The following is a 27,267-nucleotide window of genomic DNA, read 5'->3' on the forward strand; positions in this document are numbered from 1 at the left end:
ATTCTCTAAGGTGTGTCACAGCCTTCTTATGCTTAGAAACACTAGACAGCATATCTGCACTATGCTCGGGATTTTTTTAAACAGAAAAATCAACAACAAAAAAATGTGATTAATATGTCACTATATATGCATTGAAAAGGACACTTGTTTACAGTATGACAGTTGAAACAACAAGGCAAATCATTACCTTCTTTGACCTCAGAGAGGAATGAACACATAAGGTGACTCAAATTTTTTGCTTCTCCACACATGTCTACAAATGACTATAAAAGCACCCTGAGTACTGGTTTTGGATTTACAAGTACATTTTAGTGAGCAGGTAAACTCACACATGCAAAGCTTCTGAAGAATGAGAATCAATGTATAATGTGATCCACCATGGCCTTTATCAACATTTTATATCAGTGGCTCTTAATCATTTTTTGAGTTTTAGATTCTTTTGAGAATATGATAAAAATTATGTATCCTCAGAAAAATTCACACGTTAAAAAACTGTAATTTCATGGACTTACGGACCTCCTGAAGTCCATTCCAACTGACAATCCATGAAACATAGTTTTAAAGTGCCAGCTTTAAAGACTCCAGGCAAAGACATTTTTTAAAGTATTCTTCAATGACAATTTTAGATATAAGCCATTGCTGAATGTGCTGAATATGAACTCTTCATATTTACAAAATAGTCACTGCTATACATTTTCTGAATGTATAGTGCAACAATGATCAGGGTTTATCAACTAAATTAAAAGTGGTTTCATAGAGGATATAACGCATTTGCAGTTTTCATGATTTCTAGAGCAAATTTTTCTTATGGAGTACTAAAGAATCTACAGAACATAAGGAGAAAAGCAAGATATAAACTAATTTAGAGCGCTCTTCTTGCTTCTTAAAATGCTCCAATTTGGGGGAATGAACACATACAATATGAGGTCTCATAGCACATTGATATTTGGGTGTTTTTGTTTTGCTTTCTGAGACAGGGTCTCGCTCTGTTACCTAGGCTGGAGTGCAGAGACACAATCTCGGCTCACTGCAACCTCTGCCTACCGAGCTTAAATGATCCACCCACCTCAGCCTCCCAAACGGCTGGGACTACAGTGTGTACCACCACGCTTGGCTAATTTTTGTATTTTTTATAGAGATGGGGTTTCACCATGTTGCCCAGGCTAATCTTGAACTCCTAGACTCAAGTGATCCACCTGCCTCGGCCTCCCAAAATGCTGAGATTACAGGCATGAGCCATGTCCATATGGCACACTGATAATTATATCAGATTTATATTTTTTTTTGGTTCTCTATATATGACATATCTACAAATGTTGATTGTAATCCAGTATCTCTTTAGTCTCAACGAAAATTTTATTTGAAAGACTGCTAAAGACAATTTTATTTCACATTTGCAACTGACAAATTAACCTAGCAATTGTTTGGAAGTATCAACAAGAAAGCAAAAAATATTTTTTTAAAAAAGTAAACATGACAGAAACAAGTATCAGCAATTTGTTCAATATCAACCAATGAAGGCTACTTAATTGGCAGAGGAAATGACACCCTTTTTGTAATTGCATTTTAGGATATAAAGAAATGCAAAGTAGAGTGTTCTATATTAAAGCTTTCAAGACGTACTGAATATTTCAATATAAAGATTTAAAATACTATGTTTTAAGTACAAAGGGTCCAGAGATGCTGATAATATTCAAGTAATTATGAAAAACAAGACTATAATAATAGATAACTTCAAAAGTCAAAATATGGTTCTGCTTTGATAATCATTAAACCTGGCAAGGTTCCAGGTCTGATCACTTAAAAGGTATTTCTTGGTTAAAAATAAAAATCATATAAAAAAAATGGGAAAATAAGTTGAATATACACTTCTCTCAAAAAGATGTATGCATGGACAACAAGCACATAAAACATTTACAATATCATTAGTCATTAGGAAAAGGCAAATCATAAATACAACGAGATATAACTTTATACCCACTGAGTTAGATATTAGTAGTATTTAAAACTGGAAAATAAAATAACAAGGATTAGTGAGGATGTACACAAACTCGAACCCTCATAAGTTGCTGGAGAAAATTTATCTTGTTGCAGATGTTGTGGTAGACAATTTTTTAAAAAAGTTAAATATAGAATTACCATATGACCCAGCAATTAAACACTCTTCACAGGTATTTGCCCAGAATAAATCAGCCAAAGCATTTAGGTAAGACAAAGAAATAAAGGGCATCCAAATTGAAAGAGAGGAAATTAAATTAGCCTTGTTCCCAGATGAAATGATCTTATACTTAGGAAAACCTAAGGACTCTACAAAAATGAATCAAAATCAGGCATTCAAAAGGCAGAAACAATTCAAATGTCCATCAGTTGATGAATGAATAACAAATGTGGTATAGCTATACAATGGAACATTATTCAATCAAAAAAAAAAACGAAGTGCTAATATATGCAACAAAATGGGATGCACCTCCAAGACATTATTCTAAGTAAAAGAACAGACAGAAAATGTCACATATAGTGATGATTTCATGCATATGAAACCTCCAGAATAGGTAAATCCATGGACACAGAAAGTTGATTAATGGATGAAAGGGGCTAGCCGGAGGGGATAATGACAAATGATTGCTTGATGCGTACGGAGTTTCCCTTTGGGGTGATGAAAACTTAGAACTACTTAGAAATTATGGTTGTACAGCACTGTGAATGCAGTAAATGCCACTGAATTGTATACTTTAACATGATTTATTTCACATTATATAAATTTTAAATCAGTTTTAAAATTTTCTTAAAGATAAGGCTGTTTTTAACCTAAATGTTAACATTAATTACTGAAGCATTGTAAGGAAATGATACTACAAAATTTGTTTCTTAGTAGGGTTTTAGCTCCGTGGAACAGAGACTGGAGGAGAGCCAGACTGGATGTAGAGAGAACGGAGGAAAATTGTTCTGTAATCTAAAAGAGAAGTGAATAAACTGGAGAAAGGGAGAAAAAAAAGTGTTAGGAAAAGACTGTGAGAAGTAGTGATGGCTAGTGTAGATTCTGTAAAACTCCCAGGAAGCTAAAAGAGAAGAAATCACAAGTAGTACCTGACACTCCAGCTTAGTGTTAGAATCCATTGGAATTCATTTGAAAGAGGCTGCTAGAACACACACACACACACACACACACACACACACACACATATGCCATAGCCTTTGCCTAAAGATAAAGGAAAGGAAAGGAAAACATTAGAAGAGCTGTAAGAGTAGGAATTGCCAGCTGTGGAAAAGGAAGAAGAGGAGCCAGAAAAGAAGAAAAACCTGAGGGAAAAGGTATCATATAAGCTAAGCAAGACAGAGGAAAAGTTTCAGAGTTATGGTAAGGTCAACACTGATAAATGCCAGAAATAAGTCAAATAGACAAGAACTGAAAAGTGTTCACTGGATTTGGCAACTAAAAGTTCATGGGTGACTCCTGCCCACTGGATTTTAAAAACGTGGTGAGAGCAGCTGAATACATCAAAGATAAAGAAGTGTGAACTACACTGTCAAGAAATTCAGCTGAAATGAGGATAAGGCAAATGTTGGAAAGTTTGCCCATTTGTTTCAATATTAGAATAGGAGCACATTTACAACAAAGTTAGCGAAGATCAAGAAGAGAATAAGGTTTGAGATTAGACACAAGGCATGAGAAGAAAATATAGATAAAAGGTTTTAAATATAGAAGGAAAGAAGGGAAAGACCTATTCCTCAAATATGGGTAGCAATAAGAAAGTACAGGTGTGAATGTAATTAAGTGTGGTTATGTATAATGCACCAAAAATACTTAATGATTCAAATGATTGCTTACTAGAAGAAGTTGAAAAGTTATCTCCTATGGGTGTGTCTCTGAGTCATGAGACAAGGGTCTCCAGACTCCATGCCACAGATCCCAAGGGAGGCCCCAGACTTAGCTCCAGCTCCTCCTGCTGCAATAGGGGATGCATCCTGTCTGTGCAGAAACAGGAGCCTGCTGGGAGATGGGTGCCATTTGAGCTAATGAGACAGGCACACCAACCTCCATCCCACAGCAGATCCTCAGGTGGTCCATTCTCAGCTCTGATCCTTCTTGCTGCGGTCTGAAAATAATTCTGTGCAGAGATCTGCCAGAAGAGGGGTATCTGTCTGGGTAAACAAGACGGGCTCTCCAGATTCTGCAACACAGGAGATCCTGAGGGAGCCCAGTCTCAGCTCCAGCCTTTCCTGCTGCAACCAGGAAACTATCTTGTTTACAGGGTCTACCGGCCAGATGCATGCTCAGATCAGGTTCTCCAGCCCCCATCCCACAGCAGATCCTGAGAGGGTCCAGTCTCAGATCCAAACCCTCCTCCTGCTGTTAGGGAACTCTCCTGTCTATGCAGGGACCTCCTGGGTGACATACACCCATCTGAGCCAACATGACAAGCACATAAACCTCCATCCAACAGTAGATCCCAGGGTGGTGCAGTTTCAGCTTTGGCTCCTCTCACTGCAGTTGGAGAAGTATCCTATATGTGCAGGAACATTCAGGGCGATGCACACCCCTCTGAGCCAAGACCAGGTTCTCAATCCTCTGTCCCATAGCAAATCCTAAGGGGGCACAGTCTCACCTCTAGCCTCTCCTGCTGTAGTCAGGGAATAATTCTATCTATGGAGGGACTTGCTGGGAGACACAGGCCCAACTGGGCCCATGTGACAGGCATATCCATATGAAGGGGCCAGTCTTGGCTCCAATCCCTCTTGCTGCAGTCAAGAAACTGCCCAGATTATACTGGGACCTCTCGGGTGATGCATGCCAATCTGAGCCAATGAGGTGAGCCAATCAGCCTCCTTCCCACATTAGATTCCAAAGAGGCAGTGTCTCAACTCCAGCCACTCTCTTTGTAGTTGGGAACCTATCCCATCTGTGCAGAGATTTGTTGGGAGGCATACCCATCTGGACCACTAGGAGAGTCTTCTGGCCTCAGGTGTCTGGATGGCATTCCCACGCCGCCCAAGTACCTTCCTTGGGTCTTCTTCCTTGGGTCTTTCTGAGGTCCATCTGGGCCAGAAAGCTGTGTCAACCTTGGAGCCCTTGCAGGACTCAGCAAACCTGGGCCTAAAGCATCCTCTAGTACTGAGATGGCTGTAATTGGTCAGAAGCTCAGGGAATGTAATAATCAGTCAGCTTTAGAATTCCTGGAAGGCCTCTTGAAGAAGGACAGACACAAACAAAGTCAGGCTGGGAAGACTAAAATAAATTACAAATCCTTCAATGCACAGACATCATCACACTTTTAAAGCACTAAGAACATTGAGGGAAATACGATCACACCAAAAGAACAAAATAAGGTACTACAGACTAATCCCAAAGTGACAGAGATTTGTGATCGCCCCAAAAATTTAAAATACCTCTTTGAAGGAAGCTCAAATAACTCAAAGAAAACATGAAGAATCAATTCAGAAATTTATGAGAGAAATATAACAGAGACTGAAATAACTTTTTTAAAAAACCAAAAATTCTGCAACTAAAACAAAAATTAATGAAGTGAAAATCGCAATAGAGAGCAACAGAAGCAGAATTAATCAAATAAACAAAAGAATCAGTGAGCTCAAAGAAAAATGATTAAAAATATGGGGAAAAGAAAAAATAAATAAAAGCAAGAAAGCTTACAAAATCTATGAGAAGTCAAAGAAGAACTGAGAAAGACAAAGGGGTAGAAAACTTACACAAGGAAATGATAACAGAAAACTTTCCATATCTGAAAAAAGATATAAATATTCAGGTAAAGTAAGGTCAAAGATCACTAATTAGATTGAACACAAAGAAGATGACTCTAGGACACATTATAATCAAACTCACAAAGATCAAAGACACAAAGAAAAAATTCTGAAATCACTGAAAGAAAAGAAGTAAATAACATGTAAGGAAGATCCAATATGCCTGGTAGCAGACTTATCAGCAGAAACCTTATAAGCCAGGAGAATGTGGAACAATATATTTGGAGTGCTGGTGGGGAAGAAACTGTCAACCAAGATTACTGTGCTCAGCACAATTATCCTTCAAAACTGAAGGAGAAATAAAGACTTTCTTAGACAAACAAAAGCTGAGGGAATTTATCATAATGAGACTTGTCTAATAAGAAATACTTTAAAAACTTCTTCAAACTGGAAGAAAGGAACACTAAAATAAGTGTTATATTAATACTGTATTTGCAGTGTTTAAAACACTAATATCTGTAGTAAGATGACTAAAAGACAAAACTATTAAAAATAATAACTACTAAATAATAACTAATAATAATAATTTATAATAAATAAATAATTTTAATAATAAACTTAAATGAATAATAAATTTAACATTTAATAATAACTATTAAAAATAATATCAAAGTTAAGTTGATTATCAGTTTTAGATACTTGCTATAACTACAGGATGTTTATTTATAAGCCTCATGGTAACCACAATGCAAAAATGGATAAAAAGCAATAAATTAAAATGTACTCTTAAGAGAAAATCACCTAACCACAAAGAAAGACAGTAAGAAAAGAAGCAGAAGAAAAGTTAAAAACAACTAGAAAACAAGTAACAAAATAAGAGTAGTAAAACCTTATCTATCAATAATACTGAATATAAATGAACAAAACGCTCCAATTAAGACACAGCATAGAAGAGGCATGGTGGCTCACACCTGCAATCCCAGCACTGGGGAAGGCCGAGGCGGATGGATGATGAGGTCAGGAGTTTGAGACCAGCCTGGCCAACATAGTGAAACCCTGTCTCTACTAAAAATACAAAAATTAGCCAGGCATGGTGGCGCATGCCTGTAGTCCCAGCTACTTGGGAGGCTGAGGCAGGAGAATTGCTTGAACGAGGGAGCTGGAGGTTGTAGTGAGCTGAGATCACACCACTGCACTCCAGCGTGGGGGACAGAGTGAGGCTCCATCTCAAAAAAAAACCAAAATAAAGACACAGGGTGGGTGAACACATTTTAAAAACAAGACCCAAATACATGCTGCCTACAAGAAACTCATTTCACCTATAAAGACACACAGATACTGAAAGTGAAGAGATGCAGAAAGATATTCTATTCAAATAAAAACCAGAAAAGGGCAGGAATACCTATAATTGTATTAGGCAAAATAGACTTTAAGTCAAAAACTGTAAAAGGGACAAAGGAGATCATTATATAATGATAAAGGGGTCAAGTCAACAAAAGAATAACAATAATAAATATATACGCACCCAACAACAGTGTATCCAAATATATAAAGCAAATATTATTAGATATAAAGGGAAAGAGAGAGAGAGCATGAGAGAGAGCGAGTGTGAGTACACAGGAGCAAGAGCAAGAGATAAATACAGTAATAGTAGGGGATTTCAATTTCCTACTTTCAGCTATGGACAGATCATCCCAACAGAAAATCAATAAACACTGAAGTAAAAAACTATACTCTAGATCAAATAAACCTAAGACATTTACAGAACATTTCATCCAACTGCCTCAGAATACACATTCTTTTCATCAGGACATGAACATTCTCCAGGAGAAATCTTATACATTATTAAACTAGAAATATACATTATTAAACTAGAAATATAAGAACATCAGTGTTCTTATACAAAAGAAACATAAGGTGTTCTTATAAGAAATATAAGTTAAACTATACTCTAGAGCAAATAAACCTAATAGACCTTTACAGAACATTTCATCCAACTGCCACAGAATACACATTCTTCTCATCAGTACATGGAACATTCTCCAGGAGAGATCTTATACTTCTAGTCTAATACATTAATTAGACTATATTATATTAGAACTGATAAATGAATTTAGTAAAGTTGTCAGATACAAAATCCACATACAAAAGTCAGTAGAATTTCTATACACTAAGAGCAACCAACCTGAAAAAGAAACCAAGAAAGCAAACCACTTACAATAGCTACAAAAAAATAAAATAACTAGGAAAGAAATTTAACCAAGCAGATGAAAGATCTATACAAGGAAAATTATAAGACACTGATGAAAGAAACTGAATAGAAAAGGAAAAAAAGACATCCCATGTTCAGGAATTGAAAGACTATTGTTAAAATGTTTTTTTCTATTAATTACAATTTTTTTTTCTTTTACTCAGAGATAAGATCTCTCTCTGTTGCTCAGACTGGAGTGCAGTGGCATGATTATAGCATACTGCAGCCTTGACCACCTGGGCCCAAAGGATCCTCCTGCTTCAGCTTCCCAAGTAGATGGAACTACAAGTGTATGCCTAGCTAATTAAAAAAAATTTTTTTTTGTAGAGACGGTCTCATCATGTTGCCTAGGCTGGTCTTGAATCCCTAGCCTCAAGCAATTCTCCCACTTCAGCCTCCCAAAGAGCTAGATTACAGGCATGAGCCACCATGCTCGGCTTTGTTAAAGTATCTTTACTAACCAAAGTGAGCTACAGATTCAATGCAATCCCTACGAAAATAACAAAGGCATTCTTCACAGAAATAGAAAAAACAAATCCTGAAATTCACATGGAACCACAGAAGACCCCAAATAGCTAAAATAATCCTGAGCAAAAAGAGAAAGCTGGAGGCATCACACTACACAAATTCAAATTATATTACCAAGCTACAGTAACCAAAACAGCATGGTACTGTCATATAAATAAATATACAGACCAAAGATATCCATATGGAGAAGAATAAAACTAGATCCTCATGTTATACCATGTATAAAAATCAACTCAAAACGGATGAAAGACTTAAATGTAAGACCTGAGACTACAAAAGGGAGGCAGAGACAGGAGGATTGCTTGAAGCCAGGAGTCAAGGTTACAGCAAGCTATGATTGCACCAATGCACTCCAGACTGGGCACCATAGACTCCCCAATCTCTTTAAAAAAACATGATTTTAGTCACTGTAACTTATTCTGCTATTATCCTAGTCTCTTTTAGCATTATGTACAATTTGAAATAATTATGACTCAGAGTATCATTTAAAAACTATTCAATATTTACAAATTATGTATGCTACTAAAATTTTTCTTAATTAACTATGTTTGATTCATCCACACTTCCAAAATGTTGCTATATTTATGAATGGATCTGGAGAGATGTAGTATTTGTTGATGATAGCTTTTTTAAAAAAATAATTAATTAATTTATTTATTTATTTTATTATACTTTAAGTTCTAGGGTACATGTGCATAACATGCAGGTTTGTTACATATGTACACTTGTGCCATGTTGGTGTGCTGCACCCATCAACTCGTCAGCACCCATCAATTCGTCATTTACATCAGGTATAACTCCCAGTGCAATCCCTCCCCCTTCCCCCCTCCCCATGATAGGCCCCGGTGTGTGATGTTCCCCTTCCTGAGTCCAAGTGATCTCACTGTTCAGTTCCCACCTATGAGTGAGAACATGCGGTGTTTGGTTTTCTGTTCTTGCGATAGTTTGCTGAGAATGATGGTTTCCAGCTGCATCCATGTCCCTACAAAGGACACAAACTCATCCTTTTTTATGGCTGCATAGTATCCCATGGTGTATATGTGCCACATTTTCTTAATCCAGTCTGTCACTGATGGACATTTGGGTTGATTCCAAGTCTCTGCTATTGTGAATAGTGCCGCAGTAAACATACGTGTGCATGTGTCTTTATAGCAGCATGATTTATAATCCTTTGGGTATATACCCAGTAATGGGATGGCTGGGTCATATGGTACTTCTAGTTCTAGATCCTTGAGGAATCGCCATACTGTTTTCCATAATGGTTGAACTAGTTTACAATCCCACCAACAGTGTAAAAGTGTTCCTATTTCTCCACATCCTCTCCAGCACCTGTTATTTCCTGACTTTTTAATGATCGCCATTCTAACTGGTGTGAGATGGTATCTCATTGTGGTTTTGATTTGCATTTCTCTGATGGCCAGTGATGACGAGCATTTTTTCATGTGTCTGTTGGCTGTATGAATGTCTTCTTTTGAGAAATGTCTGTTCATATCCTTTGCCCACTTTTTGATGGGGTTGTTTTTTTCTTGTAAATTTGTTTGAGTTCTTTGTAGGTTCTGGATATTAGCCCTTTGTCTGATAAATAGATTGCAAAAATGTTCTCCCATTCTGTAGGTTGCCTGCTCACTCTGATGGTAGTTTCTTTTGCTGTGCAGAAGCTCTGTAGTTTAATTAGATCCCATTTGTCAATTTTGGCTTTTGTTGCCATTGCTTTTGGTGTTTTAGACATGAAGTCCTTGCCCATGCCTATGTCGTGAATGGTATTACCTAGGTTTTCTTCTAGGGTTTTTATGGTATTAGGTCTAACATTTAAGTCTCTAATCCATCTTGAATTAATTTTCGTATAAGGAGTAAGGAAAGGATCCAGTTTCAGCTTTCTACTTATGGCTAGCCACTTTTCCCAGCACCATTTATTAAATAGGGAATCCTTTCCCCATTTCTTGTTTTTCTCAGGTTTGTCAAAGATCAGATGGCTGTAGATGTGTGGTATTATTTCTGAGGACTCTGTTCTGTTCCATCGGTCTATATCTCTGTTTTGGTACCAGTATCATGCTGTTTTGGTTACTGTAGCCTTATAGTATAGTTTGAAGTCAGGTAGTGTGATGCCTCCAGCTTTGTTCTTTTAACTTAGGATTGTCTTGGAAATGCAGGCTCTTTTTTTGGTTCCATATGAACTTTAAAGCAGTTTTTTCCAACTCTGTGAAGAAACTCATTGGTAGCTTGATGGGGATGGCATTGAATCTGTAAATTACCTTGGGCAGTATGGCAATTTTCATGATATTGATTCTTCCTATCCATGAGCATGGTATGTTCTTCCATTTGTTTGTGTCCTCTTTTATTTCACTGAGCAGTGGTTTGTAGTTCTCCTTGAAGAGGTCCTTTACATCCCTTGTAAGTTGGATTCCTAGGTATTTTATTCTCTTTGAAGCAATTGTGAATGGAAGTTCATTCATGATTTGGCTCTCTGTTTGTCTGTTACTGGTGTATAAGAATGCTTGTGATTTTTGCACATTAATTTTGTATCCTGAGTCTTTGCTGAAGTTGCTTATCAGCTTAAGGAGATTTTGGGCTGAGACGATCGGGTTTTCTAAATATACAATCATGTCATCTGTAAACAGGGACAATTTGACTTCTTCTTTTCCTAACTGAATACCCTTGATTTCTTTCTCTTGCCTGATTGCCCTAGCCAGAACTTCCAACACTATGTTGAATAGGAGTGGTGAGAGAGGGCATCCCTGTCTTGTGCCAGTTTTCAAAGGGAATTTTTCTAGTTTTTGCCCATTCAGTATGATATTGGCTGTAGGTTTGTCATAAATAGCTCTTATTATTTTGAGATACGTTCCATCAATACCAAATTTATTGAGCATTTTTAGCATGAAGGGCTGTTGAATTTTGTCAAAGGCCTTTTCTGCATTTATTGAGATAATCATGTGTTTTTTTTTCTTTGGTTCTGTTTATATGCTGGATTATGTTTATTGATTTGTGAATGTTGAACCAGCCTTGCATCCCAGGGATGAAGCCCACTTGATCATGCTGGATAAGCTTTTTGATGTGCTGCTGGATCCGGTTTGCCAGTATTTTATTGAGGATTTTTGCATCGATGTTCATCAGGGATATTGGTCTAAAATTCTCTTTTTTTGTTGTGTCTCTGCCAGGCTTTGGTATCGGGATGATGTTGGCCTCATAAAATGAGTTAGGGAGGATTCCCTCTTTTTCTATTGATTGGAATAGTTTCAGAAGGAATGGTACCAGCTCCTCCTTGTACCTCTGGTAGAATTCAGCTGTGAATCCATCTGGTCCTGGACTTTTTTTGGTTGGTAGGCTATTAATTATTGCCTCAATTTCAGAGCCATGATAGCTTATTTAAAACTCTAATACCTTTGTCTTTCCCTTGTGGCCAAACACAAGAATTCCTAGCTCTGAGGACGGAAAGTTTTGTCAGCTTTCTACATCACTATGAGAATATATCTACTTATGTGGGTATGGAGGAGTTTCTAGTATAAAATTGTATTCATAAAGAAATAATCCATATGCTTTCACATAAACTTTATTCTAGATTTTCAAAACAGAATCAGCTATATTACTTTGGTCACAAACTTCTTCACACACAATCTAGTAGGTACCTTTGAGAATAAACTTTGAAATAAATAAGTGGACCACAGTTACTTTGTATTAGACACAGATAATATTAAATCAACTGTTCTACATCACAGTGAATTTTAGAAGTCTATATTAATGCTAAGTTAATGCTTAAAAGTTCCACAAGGTTAACTTACAAAACACAAGGTTAATAATATCAAAAATACAGCAAAAAGCCTGTCACTTGACATAAATATTTTTGGATATGAGGTAATTTCATAACAAGTATAAAGATATGAAATAATTTTGCATCTGTTGCAATTATGAGATAAATTTAGAATTTCTGAAACTTTATTATTGTGACTAAATTGTTCACTAAGTCCATTTCTTTAGTTTGCATGACAATCGAAAGTACTGACAAAAATTATTAATTAAAAAATTCTAGAAGCATTTCTTTCCTGTGGGCATTATTAAATGGAGTTTTTCAGTCAATACTTCATTTTTATCAAGGTCATTACACTTTTATTTTTCAATATATTCTGAAATATATATATATATATATATACACACACAAACTCTGTTCATATAAATATAATTTCGCCACTAGATATCCCAGCCTCAATCTATCACTTTTTTTTAGTTTAACATATGAGGATTGAGGGAAAAATATTCAGACTGCTCATTGATCACAGATTATAGGCACATGTAAATGTGACATAAAACATTTATCTACTTATACCAAATACTAGTCATTAGCACCATATTTTCTACTTATATTTTATCTGTCTATGTAAGGAAGGAAGCATAGAAAGGGCTTTAGGTTTACAAACAGACCTACGGTTAAATTGTATGAGCCAGAGTTAAGTTAACAAACCACAAAGGGCTAGGCATGGTGACTTATGCCCGTAACCCCAGCACTTCGGGAGGCCGAAGTGGGTGGACTGCTTGAGCCCAAGAGCTTGAGACCAGCCTCGGCAACATGTAAAACCCTGTCCCTTAGAAAAGAAAAAAAAAATTCACTGGGTATGGTGGGATGTGCCTTCAGTCCCAGCCGGGAGGATCACCTGAGCCCATGGAGTTTGAAAGTTCGAAGGCTCAAATGAGCCTTGATCGCGCCACTGCACACCAGACTGGGTAACAAAGCAAAACTCCATCTCAAGACCACCACCACCACCACCACCACCCCACGAAGGTCTGATATTTAACTGTTTTTCAATCTGCTGCTTTCCCTCTGCATACACATATGCACGGACACACAATGACATAAGGACACAAGAATTGTGGATCAGAAACAAAGACAATTTATTACTCGTAGCAAAAGCAGCAGCTAGAACAATATATTTAGGCCAGTTCCCTGAGCTCCAATCTCCATGAGGCAATGCAGTAAGGGATGAATGTTACTAGTGCATACAGTAGAGAGCATCACAGGAGAGTAACCCCCAAATTAAGGAACTCTGATCTTACATTGGTTTGCTACTCTGCTCTGCCCCAGAAAGATTGCTCATTACACTCAAATATTAGCAAATCTCCTCTGGGAAGGGGAAGAGAAGTTATTTTATTTTTATTATCCTTGGATGTCTCCAGGGAGGGACATGTCAGTAGTTTTACTGTCTTGAAATTTCTCCTTATACAACTGGCACTGTAAATGCCTTTCCTTAGAAGACTCAGCTGTGCAGGAACATGAGAAATCCATGAGCTGTCTCCCAACACTCTGGTTCCCATTTGTAAATGGGATTAATAATGTATACATAGAAGTTATACTGAAGCACTGTAACGTTTAGATGTAAGGGTGACTAACGTACAGAAAAATTAATTATTTGAGACATTGGCTGTTGGAATAGACTTGCTAGAGATGTACTGAACAGGAGTGTTTTTGATTCTCTTGGTACAAAATGAAGAAAGGAAAAATCCTACTATCCATTTATAATATACCATCCAATTTATAAAATGGGTATTTTATAAAATAATCCAATAAAATCTACTGTACAAACAGAATTTAAAAATAACCCTTCATTTATTCTAATTAATCTATTTCACAGTGATTTTAATGCTGCAGAGTGTGATCCACTAGTGGAAGATATGAGCTGTAATTGGTCACAATCATCATTTAAAAAGCTAACAGAATATCAAGGTGCAGTGGAGGTATTAACAATATGAATTCTTCAGTGAAATATTTCAGACACATACACACACACAGAGGTATCCTTGGTAGCAACTTGTGTTTCTTACCATGGATTGATTGGTAAATATGCTCATTTGCTTGTATAAATAACATAGATAAGTAGCACTATGCCTGAGAATTGAAAACTTAAAAATAGCACCTAATGTTTACCAACAAACACTTAAGAGGAAACCTGAGTTTTTAAATATAATGAAAAATAGAAAAGATACAGACCAATTGTCCAAATTTCAACTGTAGACAAGATAATAGAAATAAATAACAATAGGAAAATAAAAGCAAATGGTCCTGAATGAAAAGGGCTAAATATCTTAATAAGAAAGTTAAACACTTTTAAAATTTTTCCAAATGACAATATGCTTTTCTGTTCAGTCTCGGAAAATGCTATCTGTAAATCTTCCTCAACTCATATTATCCCACAGACTACATTTCTAGCAGATGCTAAGTATTAAAGAAGATAAAAGCCATGTGGAACAAACACTACCCCAAAAGGGCTTACAACAAAATAAAGCTAAATATTACTCCATACACATTATATCATTAGTTCTTCATTGCACAAAGCTAAGTATATACTTTATGTACTATCTGAAATATTTTGCTTCTATCCCTTTGGGTCATTCCATTATTCCTCCAGGCAGCAGAGAAGTTTTTAAAAAGTTAACTTAACTTATACACACATACATATTCTGTTAACAATTCCAAGTAATCTTGATTAGGAAGCAAGTGCTTTTACTAATAGTTGGTTTATCTTACAAGAATATTAGCAGAAAAACACTTCATGATACGTATCTTGCCATGTGAGTTTGGCCAAGTAATAACCTCTTCAGATAGACATATAAAATCAGAAAAGAGCAGGTGCAGTGTCTCATGCCCATAATTCTAGCACATTGGGAGACCAAGACAGGAGAAGACAGAGCAAGACCCTGTCTTTAAAAAGAAGGAAAAAAATACTGACCCCAGTACAGACAAATATATGGAATGAATACTTGTAATGAAGTTTTAGTGATATACCACACTCTGCTTAATGTATTATAAATGCATACAGCTCCAATAATCATTATCCCAAAGAGTGGAAGCAGTGTCAGTGAGAAAAAAATAAAATATCCAGCAACTCAAATTTAATTTAAGTGCTAATTGATCTTTCTGTTTAACTTTTTTAAGATAGATAATAGATTAAAGTGGAGTGATGCCATGAAATATTGGAGCTATAATAGACCTTAAGAATCATATAACTGATCAAGTAAGCTGAATCATTTGCCCAAAATGACTTAGTTGCTTGGTTGGCAGAACATGGAGTAGACCCTCCACATCATGAGTTTCCACCAAACCTGGTGGTCACTTGTTATGACTGTTTCTATCATCTAATATGTTGACAAAGTTTTCCTTAAGACTATAACAAATAGATGTATTCCTCTAAATAACCATAAAGGAGTTGGAGTTTATCATGATTACCTTAAGCAGTATTTCAAAGCTGATATGTATTCAAAACCAATACTTGTTTTAACAATTATTTAAGGACTTCATGAATAATTATCAAAGAACGTTAAGGTTAAAGGAAAGGTTTCATGGGGGAAGTTTCTACTGTTTATGAAGGAATTGTGTAGGGATAACAGAGACACAATTTTTCTATGAAAAAATGCAAAGAGTTACTGGAATACTTCTGTGAGTCATTGAGGCTGTGCAGGTGATTCTTATCAGGGCAGCATAGGATCTACTACACTGAAAATAAGATAAAAATTGCTATCTGACCTCAGACAAGAACTTATTCCACATGCTCAAGACAATGAGTTCACCTTCTCCTATTCTTACACACATCTTCCATTCAACAGTAGTAATCAGTAGAGAGACTAATCAAAGTCAGTGATTTCGTTGCTTGTGTTACAATTCGTATACCAATTTGTTGAATACTTATTTTTAAAGGCAGTTTTAAACTGATGCTTTTTCTTAATTCAGAGTGATTTAGAGCATTTTAAAGCTATACTTCCAATCTATGACTTTCTGTAATTCAGAAAGGATTATTTAAATTCTCAAGGAACTCTATATGCAAAATCAAGTAAACTGAACTTTTTTGTTTCTTTTTTTTCTTTGAAACAGAGTCTTGCTCTGTCACCCAGGCTGGAGCACAGTGGCACAATCTCAGCTGACCACAAGCTCCACCTCCTGGGTTCACGCCAATTCTCCTGCCTCAGACAACGGAGTAGCTGGGACTACAGGTGCCTGCCACCACACCTGGCTAATTTTTTGTATTTTTAGTAGAAACGGGGGTTTCACCATGTTAGCCAGGACGGTCTCAATCTCCTGACCTCATGATCCACCTGCCTCGGCCTCCCAAAGTGCTGGGATTACAGGCGTGAGCCACCACGCCCTGCTTCTTTTTTTTTAAACTTTAAGTTCTGGGATACATGTGCAGAACGTGCAGGTTTGTTACATTGGTATACATGGGCCATGGTGGTTTGGTGCACGTATCAACCCATCATCTAAGTTTTAAGCCCTGCATGCAATAGGTATTTGTCCTAATCCTCTCCCTCCCCTTGCCCCCTACCCACCAACTGGCCAAGGTATGTTATGCTCCCCTCCCTGTGTCCATGTGTTCTCATTGTTCAACTCCCACTTATGAGTGAGAACAATGGGTGCTTAGTTTTCTGTTCCTATGTTACTTTGCTAAAAATGATGGTTTCCAGCTTCATCATGTCCCTGCAAAGGACATGACCTCATCATTTTTTATGGCTGCATAGTATTCCATGGTGTCTATGTGCAAGATTTTCTCTATCCAGTCTATCATTGATGGGCATCAGGTTGGTCCTAAGCTTTTGCTATTGTAAATAGTGCTACAATAAACATATGTGTGCATGTGTCTTTCTAGCAGAATGATTTGTAATCTCTTGGGTACATACCCAGTAATGGGATTGCTGGGTCAAATGGTATGTCTGGTTCTAGATCCTTGAGGAACTGCCACGCTGTCTTCTACAATGGTTGAAGTAATTACACTCCCACCAACAGTGTAAAAGCATTCCTATATCTCCACAACCTCACCAGTAACCATTGTTTCTTGACTTTTTAATGATCACCATTCTAACTGGCATGAGATGGTATCTCATTGTGGTTTTGATTTGCATTTCTCTAATGACCAATGATGATGAGCAATTTTTCATGTTTGTTGGTTGCATGTCTTCTTTTGAGAAGTGTCCATCCATATCCTGCACCCACTTTTTGATGGGGTTGTTATTTTCTTGTAAATTTGTTTAAGTTCCTATAGATTCTGGATATTAGACCTTTGTCAGATGGATAGATTGCAAAAATTTTCTCCCATTCTGTATGCTGCCTGCTCACTCCAATGATAGTTTCTTTCGCTGTGCAGAAGCTCTTTAGTTTAATTAGATCCCATTTGTCAATTTTGGCTTTTGTTGCTATTGCATTGGGTGCTTCAGTCATGAAGTCTTTGCCCATGGCTATGTCCTGAATGGTATTGCCCGGGTTTTTTTCTAGGGTTTTTATGGTTTTAGGTTTTACATTTAAGTCCTTAATCCATCTTGGTTACTTTTTGTATAATGTGTAAGGCAGTGATCCAGTTTCAGTTTTCTTCATATGGCTAGCCAGTTTTCCCAACACCATTTATTAAATAGGGAATCCTTTCCCCATTGCTTGTTTTTGTCAGGTTTGTCAAAGATCAGAGGGTTGTAGATGTGTGGTGTTATTTCTGGGGCCTCTGTTCTGTTTTATTGGTCTATACATCTGTTTTGGTACCAGTACCGCGCTGCTTTGTAGTACAGTTTGAAGTCAGGTAACATGATGCCTCTAGCTTTGCCCTTTTTGCTTAGGATTGTCTTAGCTATACAGGCTCCTTTCTGGTTCCATATGAAATTTAAAGTTGTTGGTGTTTTTTTGTTTTGTTTTGTTTTGTTTTTAACTCTGTGAAGAAAGTCAACGGAAGCTTGAGGGGAATAGCATTGGATCTATACATTACTTTGGGCAATATGGCCATTTTCACAATATTGATTCTTCCTATCCATGAACATTGAATTTTTTTCCATTTGTTTGTGTCCTGTCTTACTTCCTTGGGCAGTGGCTTGTGGTTCTCCTTGAAGAGGTACTTCATGTCCCTTATAAGTTGTATTCCTAGGTATTTTATTCTCCTGTAGCAATTGTGAATGGGAGTTCACTCATGATTTGGCTCTCTGCTTGTCTATTATTGATGTACAGAAATGCTTGTGATTTTTGCACATTGATTTTGTATCCTGAGACTGCTGAAGCTGCTTATCAGCTTAAGGAGGCTTTGGGCTGAGACAATGGAGTTTTCTAAATACACAATCATGTCATCTGCAAACAGAGACAATCTGACTTCCTCTATTCCTATTTAAATACCCTTTATTTCTTTATCTTGCCAGATTGCTGTAGTCAGAACTTCCAATACTATGTTGAATAGGAGTGGTGAGAGAGGGCATCCTTGTCTTGTGCTGGTTTTCAAAGGGAATGCTTCCAGCTTTTGCCTGTTCAGTATGATATTGGCTATGGGTTAGTCATAAATAGCTCTTATATTTTGAGATATGATCCATCAATACCTAGTTTTTGAGAGTTTTTAGCATGAAGGGATGTTTAATTTTATCAAAGGAGTTCTCTGCATCTATTGAGATAATCATATGGTTTCTGTCATTTGTTCTGTTTATGTGATAGATTACATTTATTGATTTGCTTATGTTGAACCAGCCTTGCATCCCAAGCCGACTTGATTGTGGTGGATAAGCTTTTTGATGTGCTGCTGGATTTGTTTGCTAGTATTTTATTGAGGATTTTCACATGGATGTTCATCAGGGATATTGGCCTGAAATTTTCTTTTTTTGTTGTGTCTCTGTCAAGTTTTGGAATCAGGATGATGCTGGCTTCATAAAATGAGGTAGGGAGGAATCCCTCTTTTTCAATTGTTTGGAATAGTTTCAGAAGGAATACCAGCTCCTCTTTGAACCTCTGGTGGAATTCAGCTGTGAATCTGTATGGTCCTGGGCTTTTTTTGGTTGGTAGACTATTAATTACTGCCTCAACTTCAGAACTTGTTATTGGTCTATTCAGGGATTCGACTTCTTCCTGGATTAGTCTTGGGAGGGTGTATGTGTCCAGGAATGTACCAATTTCTTCTAGATTTTCTAGTTTATTTGTATAGAGGTGTTTATAGTATTCTCTGTTGGTAGTTTGTATTTCTCTGAGAATAGTGGTGATATCCACTTTATAATTTTTTATTGTGTCTATTTGATTCTTCTCTCTTTTCTTCTTTAATAGTCTAGCTAGCAGTCTATCTATTTGGTTAATCTTTTCAAAAAACCACCTGCTGGATTCACTGATTTTTTTCAAGGGTTTTTCATGTCTCTACCTCCTTCAGTTCTGCTGTGATCTTAGTTATTTCTTGTCTTCTGCTAGCTTTTGAATTTGTTTGCTATTGCTTCTCCAGTTCTTTTAATTGTAATGTTGGGGTGTCGATTTCAGATCTTTCCAGCTGTCTGAAGTGGGCATTAGTGCTATAAATTTCCCTCTTGACACTGCTTTTTGTGTGTCCTAGATCCTGGTACGTTTTCTCTTTGTTCTCATTGGTTTCAAATAACTTCTTCATTTCTGCCTTAATTTCATTATTTACCCAATATTTATTCAGGAACAGGTTGTTCAATTTCCCTGTAGTTGCGTGGTTCTGAGCGAGTTTCTTAATCCTAAGTTCTAATTTGATTGCACTGTGGTCTGAAGACTGTTACAATTTCCATTCTTTTGCATTTGTTGAGGAGTGTTTTACTTTGAATTATGTGGCCGATTTGAGAGTAAGTGCTATGTGGTGCTGAGAAGAATGTATATTCTGTTGATTTGGGGTAGACAGTTCTGTAGCAACCCCATGTCTATTAGGTCCACTTGGTCCAGAGCTGAGTTCAAATCCTGAATAACCTTGTTAATTTTCTGTCTCATTGATCTAATATTGACAGTGGGGTGTTAAAGTCTCCCACTATTATTGTGTGGAAGTCTAAGTTTCTTTGCAGGTCTCTAAGAACTTGTTTTATGAATCTGGGTGCTCCTGTATTGGGTGCACATATATATTTATGATAGTTAGCTCTTCTTGTTGCATTGATCCCTTTACCATTAAGTAATACCCTTGTCTTTTTTTATCTTTGTTAGTTTAAAGTCTATTTTATCAGAGACTAGGATTGCAACCCCTGCTGTTTTTTTGGTTTTTTTTTGTTTTTTTGTGTTTTTTTTGCTTTCCATTTGCTTGGTAAACATTCTTCCATCCCTTTATTTTGAACCTATGTGTGTCTTTGCAAGTGAGATGGGTCTCCTGAATACAGCACACCAATGGATCTTGACTCTTTATCCAATTTGCCAGTCTGTGTCTTTTAGTTGGGGCATTTAGGCCATGTACAGTTAAGGTTAATATTATTATATATGAATTTGATCCTGTCATCATGATGTTAGCAGGTTATTTTACACATTAGTTGAAGCAGTTTCTTCATAATGTCATTGGTCTTTATATTTTGGTGTGTTTGTGCAGTGGCTAGTACCACTTTTTCCTTTCCAAATTTAGTGCTTCCTTCAGGAGCTCTTGTAAAGCAGGCCTGGTGGTGACAAAATCCCTCAGCATTTCCTTCTCTGAAAAGGATTTTATTTCTCCTTAGTTTATGAAGCTTAGTTTGGCTGGATATGAAATTCTGGGTTGAAAATTATTTAAGAATGTTGAATAATGGCCCCCACTCTCTTCTGGCTTGTAGGGTTTCTGCAGAGAGATCTGCAATTGGTCTGATGGGTTTCCTTTTGTAGGTAACCTGACCTTTCTCTATGGCTGCCCTTCATTTCAACCTTGGAGAATCCGACAATTAGGTGTCTTGGGGTTGCTCTTCTTGAGGAGTATCTTAGTGGTGTTCTCCATATTTCCCGAATTTCAGTGTTGGCCTGTCTTGTTAGGTTGGGGAAGTTCTCCTGGATAATATCCTGAAGTGTGTTTTTCAGCTTGGTTCTGTTCTCCCTTTCACTTTCAGGTACACCAATCAACCATAGGTTTGGTCTTTTCACATAGTCCCATATTTCTTGGAGTTTTTGTTCGTTCCATTTCATTTTTTTCTCTGATCTTCACTCCTTATTTCAGTAAGTTGATATTCAATCTCTGATATCCTTTCTTCTGCTCGATCAGTTTGGCTATTGATACTTGTGTATGCTTCATGAAGTGCTCGTGCTGTGTTTTTCAGCTCCATCAGGTCATTTATGTTCCTCTCTAAACTGATTATTCTAGTTAGTAGTTCCTATAACCTTCTATCAAGGTTCTTAGCTTCCTTGAACTAGGTTAGAACATGCTTCTTCAGCTCAGAGGAGTTTGTTATTACCCACCTTCCGAAGCCTACTTCTGTCAATTCATCAATGTCATTCTCCGTCCAGTTTTGTGCCCTTGCTGGAGAGGAGCTGCAATTATTTGGAGGCAAAGAGGCATTCTGGTTTTTGGAATTTTCAGCGTTTTTGTGCTGGTTTTTCCTCATCATCATGGATTTATCTACCTTTGATCTCTAAGGCTGATGACCTTTGGATGGGGTTTTTGTGTGGGGGTTCTTTTCGTTGATGCTGAGGTTGTTGCTTTCTGTTTGCTAGTTTTTCTTCTAACAGTCAGGTCTCTCTTCTGCAGGTCTGCTGCAGTTTGCTGTAAGTCCATTCCAGACCCTGTTTGCCTGGGTATCACCAATGGAGGCTGCAGAACAGCAAAGACTGCTGCCTGGTCCTTCCTCTGGAAGCTTCGTCCCCCACCAGCCTGATGCCAGCCAGAGCTCTCCTGTTTGAGGTGTCTGTTGACCCCTGTTGGCAGTTCTCTCCCAGTGAGACGGCACAGGAGTCTTCCCAAGTGGGTCCCTGACTTGGGAAGGCAGTCTGTCCCTAAGCAGAGCTCAAGCACTGTGCTGGGAGAATCCTCCTTGTCAGTATTAGTTGTTCTCTTCAGAGCCACCAGGCAGGAAAGTTTATGTCCTCTGAGGCTGCGCCCACAGCCGCCTCTTCCCTCAGGTGCTGTGTCCCAGGGAGATGGGAGTTTTATCCATAAGTCCTTGAGTAGGTCTGCTGCCTTTCTTTCAGAAATGCCCTGTCCAATGAGGAAGAATCTAGAGAGGGAGTCTGGCCACAGCCGCTTTGCTTCACTGTGGTGAATTCCACCTGGTTCAAACCTCCCGGCTGTCTTAGTACTGTCAGGGAAAAACCACCTACTCAAGCCTCAGTAATTGCAGATGCCCCTCCCCCTACCAAGCCCAATGGTCCCAGGTCAATTTCAGACTGCTGTGCTGGCAGTGAGAATGTTAAGCCAGTGGTTCTTAGCTTGCTGGGCTCCGTGAGAGTGGGACCCTCTGAGCTTGGCTCCCTGGCTTCAGCCCCCTTTCCAGGGGAGTTAACAGTCTCGCTGGGGTTCCAGGCACCACTGGGGTATGAAATAAAAACTCCTGCAACTAGCTCAGTGTCTGCCTAAACAGCCGCCCAGTTTTGTGCTTGAAACCCAAGGCCCTGGTGGTATGGGTACACGAGGGAATCTCCTGATCTGCAGATTGCAAAAACCATAGGAAAAGCATAGTATCTGGGTCAGACAGCACAGTCCCTCATGGCTGCCCTCAGCTGGGGGAGGGAGGTCCCCCGACTCCTTGCACCTCCCAGGTGAGGTGATGCCCCACCCTGCTTCTGCTCACCCTCTGTGGGCTGCAACCACTGCCTAACTAGTCCCAATGAGATGAACTGGGTATCTTAGTTGGAAATGCAGAAAACACCCGCCTTCTGTGTTGGTCTTGCAGGGAGCTACAGACCAGAGCTCTTCCTATTCAGCCATCTTTTTTTTTTTCTTTTTTTCTTTTTTTTTTTTGATACAGAGTCTCACTCTGTCACCCAGGCTGGAGTACAGTGGCATGATCTCAGCTCACTGCAAGCTCCTGCCTCAGCCTCCCGAGTAGCTGGGACTACAGGTGCCCACCACACCCGGCTAATTTTTTGTATTTTTAGTACAGGTGGGGTTTCACCGTGTTAGCCAGGATGGTCTCAATCTCCTGACCTCATGATCCACCTGCCTCGGCCTCCTATTACAGGCTCGGCCATCTTAAGTATTGAAAATAAATGGTTTTTCTCTTCACTGGTTGTCTTTACTTTGTGAGGCTCCTGACTCCACAGCTTCTCTTCTTCAGTTCACTCCTGTTATGGAAGTGTAGTGGCACTCTAAAGTCTGTGTCCTTAACTAGCCAGCTTCATGGTTAAAACAGCCTTTAAGTGCAAGGGGAAAAAACCTCAGGTATTTCCCAAATTGGTAGCCGCAGAGGGGCTCGATCCTTACTGTAAACTGAACATTTCAAAAACAAGATTGCTTTTTCACATTATGAAACCCTTTCAATCTCGCATTTAATTGATTCTACTGTTCTCTTTCCAGTTTTAAAATATTTTTATAGAAAAAATCAAAATATAAGAAATGTAACTCAAAAGTCCAACTGTTAAAACTGAAAATATGAAAATTTAGATTAGCTTACATTAATTACAAGCTAATTAATTAATTACAAAGGATGAGGCCAACATACATTGTAAGTATACTGTACGATAAGTGTAAAACCCTGATCGATATAGGCATTCTATCAATAATATTAAAATTCAGTGTTCACTGAAGCAAAATCACTACTTTTTTTGGTGATGATATGTACCATGGCATTGGGAAAAATATATATATATGAACTTTGGATTCATTAAAAAACAGAAATTTTGGACAGGCACTGTACTTCCAGCACTTTGGGAGGCTAAATCAGGTAGATCACCTGAGGTCAGGAGTTCGAGATCAGCTTGGCCAACAGGGCGAAACCCCATCTCTACTAAAAATACAAAATTAGCTAGGTCATGGCATGCACCTGTAGTCCCAGTTACTCCAGGGGCTGAGGCACAAGAATCGTTTGAACCTGGGAGGTGGAAGTTGCAGTGAGCCAAGATCATACCATTGCACTTCAGCCTAGGCAACAAAGAGAGACTATGTCTCCAAAAAAAAAAAAAAAAAAAAAAAAAAACCCGAAATTTTAAATGCAATGAAATGTAAGCTCATTCAAATGTTTTTCTCAAAAGCCATGAAAAACAAACTATTCTAATATACAAACTAGAATACATTTTATGAAATAGTGAAATAGTCTATTGATTCCACTCAAATAAGATAATGGGACTATACTTTCACATTTTCGTATCAATAGGTCTAATAATTATACATAAAAGACAATTATGTGGGTCAACAGGGGACACACTGTAGATACAAAATTACTAACAGATTGAAAGTACAAGGGTGGAAAAATATATCATGCAGGGTGCATGTGGTGGCTGGCACCTGTAAACCCAACAATTTGAGAGGCCAAGGCAGGGGTTTCACTTTGAGCCAAGAGTTCAAGATCACCCTGGACAATATAATGAGACCTTGTCTCTGCAAAAATTTAAAAATTAGCCAAGCATGATGGTATGCACCTGTAATCCCAGCTACTCAAGAGACTGAGGTGGGAGGATCATTTAAGCCTGGGAATCAGAGGTTCCAGTGAGTGGCAACCTCTGCTTGCCAGTGCACTCCAGCCTGGGCAACAAAGCAAGACCCTATCTGGAAAAAAAAAAAAAAGACATATTATGCAAACAACACCGACAAGAAAGACAAAGTGGTTTTATTAATGTCAGAAAGAATAGCCATTAAACAAATTAGATTATTTATTAGATGAAATGGACAAATACTTAGAAAGGCACAAATGACTAAAAAATTCAAGAAAAAATAGGTAACTTGAACAGACCTATATAACAAGAGATTAAATTAGTAATCAAGAAACTACCCACAAAGAAAAGCCTAGCCTCGAATGGCTTCACTGTTGAATTCTAATGAACGTTTAAAGAAGAATTAGATAAAGCGGCTGCAACACTTGCCCTGATCCTGATCCTCCATCCTCAGACTCGACTGGCAGTGTAGGCCTACAGCCTTGTACTGATGTCAGATGTGAGAGCCTGTGCTTAAGAAATCACATCTCACTGAAGACATTCAAACAAAGGTTGGAACACTACTTTACCAGAACAGAAAGGAAACTCATGCATCAGAAAAGGTGACTAATAAATGTACCAGAAGAATATGGGTGCACAAATACCAGAACCTGATCAGATTAAACAGTTTAAGGAATTTCTTGGGACTGACAATAAACTTACAGAAATCTGCTTTTTGGACTGTGTTAAGACTGCACAAGAGATGTAAAACCTGAAGAGACCAGCTGTTCAGAACACTTTATGGAAATATTTTTAAATGACAAAAAGAATATCCATGAGACTTCAGGAATATCATATTCAGCAGAATGAAGCTCTGGCAGCCAAAGTAGGACTCACTGGCCAACCATGATAGAGAAGTCCTAGATTGCCAACAGCTGCTGCACTGGAAATGAGTATGCATCTGATACAATCCCCAGAAAGCAGTAGCCACCTTGTTAAGCCATCTGTCATGAGTTTTTGGCAAATGGAAACCACTGGAGAAACCAGTGATTATTCCTATTTACCAGGAATAATCAGAATAGAAGGTCTTATTGTTCAATGAAATAAGATGCAACATTTGTTGACGCCTTAAGATTCAGCAGCATGATCACCTGATTAGAAAAATAAACAATTGCTGCTTGTTTTAAAAAAAATAATACCAATTCTCCACAAACTCTTCCAAAAATTAGAAGAGGGAAGACATCTTCCAATTCATATTATGAGGCCAGTATTACTATGATACTCTAAAATCAGACAAAGTCACAAGAAAATAAAACTACAGACCAATACTCATGAGAATGATGCAAAAATCCTCAACAAAATACTAGCAAAACAAATCCAGCAACATTTAAAAATTATATATAACATAACCAAGTGCAGTTTGTCTCAGGAATGCAAGGTTGATTTAAGATCCAAAAATCAATTAATTCAATGCATCATATCAATAGAATAGAAAACAAAATTACATGATCATCTCAACAGACATAGAAAAAGCATCTGGCAGCCAGGCATGGTGGCCCACGCCTGTAATCTCACACTTTGGGAGGCTGAGGCAGGTGGATCACAAGAGGTCAGGAGTTCAGGTGGATCACAAGAGGTAAGGAGTTCGAGACCAGCCTGGCCAACATGGTGAAACCCTGTCTCTACTAAAAATACAAAAATTAGTTAGGCGTGGTGCTGGACACCTGAAATCCCAGCTATTCAGGAAGCTGAGGCAGGAGAATTGCTTGAATCTGGGAGGCAGAAGTTGCAGTGAGCCAAGATCATGCCATTGCACTCTAACCTGGGCAACAAGAGCAAAACTCCATCTCAAAAAACAAGCAAACCAAAAGCATTTGGCAAAATCCACTACAATTGACTCTTGAACAACACTGGTTTGAACTTCACAAATCCACTTACACAAGTATTTTCTTCCACCTCTGCCACCCTTGAGACAGCAAAACCAACTCCTCCTCTGCCTCCTCAGCCTACCCAACATGAAGACAATGATGACTTTTATCATTAAATATTTCCACTTAATAAAGAGTACATATATTTTCTCATGATTTTCTTAATAATGTATTCTTTATATGATACATATATAAAATATGTGGTAATTGACTTTATGTTACTGGTAAGGCTTCTGGTTAACAGTAGGCTATTAGTTGACAAGTTTTGGGAGACTCAAAAGTTATACATGGATTTTAGACTATGCAGTGGGTCAGCACCCACAATCCCCATATTGTGCAAGGGTCAACTGTACTGTTTCAAGATAAAAACACTAAAAAAACTAGAAATAGAAGGTAACTTCCTCAATTGATAAAGGGCATCTAAGAAAACTGCAGAGAAACATCAAACTTAACAGTGAATGATTAGATATTTTCCCCCTCTATGCGAAACAAGACTAGGGACATCTCTTCTTGTCACTTCTGTTCACTGTTACACTACAAGTACTGGTCACAGCAATTAAGGAAAGGGAAAAAAAAGTTAAACGCTTCCAAATTAGAAAGAAAGAAGGAAATAAAACTATATTCACAGATGACATGGTTTTGTACATAGA

At 37.9% G+C, this 27,267-nt stretch overlaps 2 protein-coding genes across 5 annotated transcripts in view; one reads left to right on the top strand and one right to left on the bottom strand.

Moving 5' to 3' along the window:
• Positions 1–27,267, bottom strand: part of ADK (adenosine kinase) — a 567,868-nt gene that overhangs the window by 354,958 nt on the left and 185,643 nt on the right. The window lies entirely within an intron of this gene.
• Positions 25,297–25,599, top strand: LOC112631423 (mitochondrial import inner membrane translocase subunit Tim9-like). Its single transcript, XM_025396543.1, has 2 exons — positions 25,297–25,454; positions 25,530–25,599. Exons 1-2 carry the CDS (start codon positions 25,324–25,326, stop codon positions 25,597–25,599), a joined length of 201 nt encoding a protein of 66 aa, XP_025252328.1. The 5' UTR covers positions 25,297–25,323.

The sequence above is a fragment of the Theropithecus gelada genome, chromosome 9 (genome assembly GCF_003255815.1).
Source record: "Theropithecus gelada isolate Dixy chromosome 9, Tgel_1.0, whole genome shotgun sequence".
Taxonomy (NCBI): domain Eukaryota; kingdom Metazoa; phylum Chordata; class Mammalia; order Primates; family Cercopithecidae; genus Theropithecus; species Theropithecus gelada.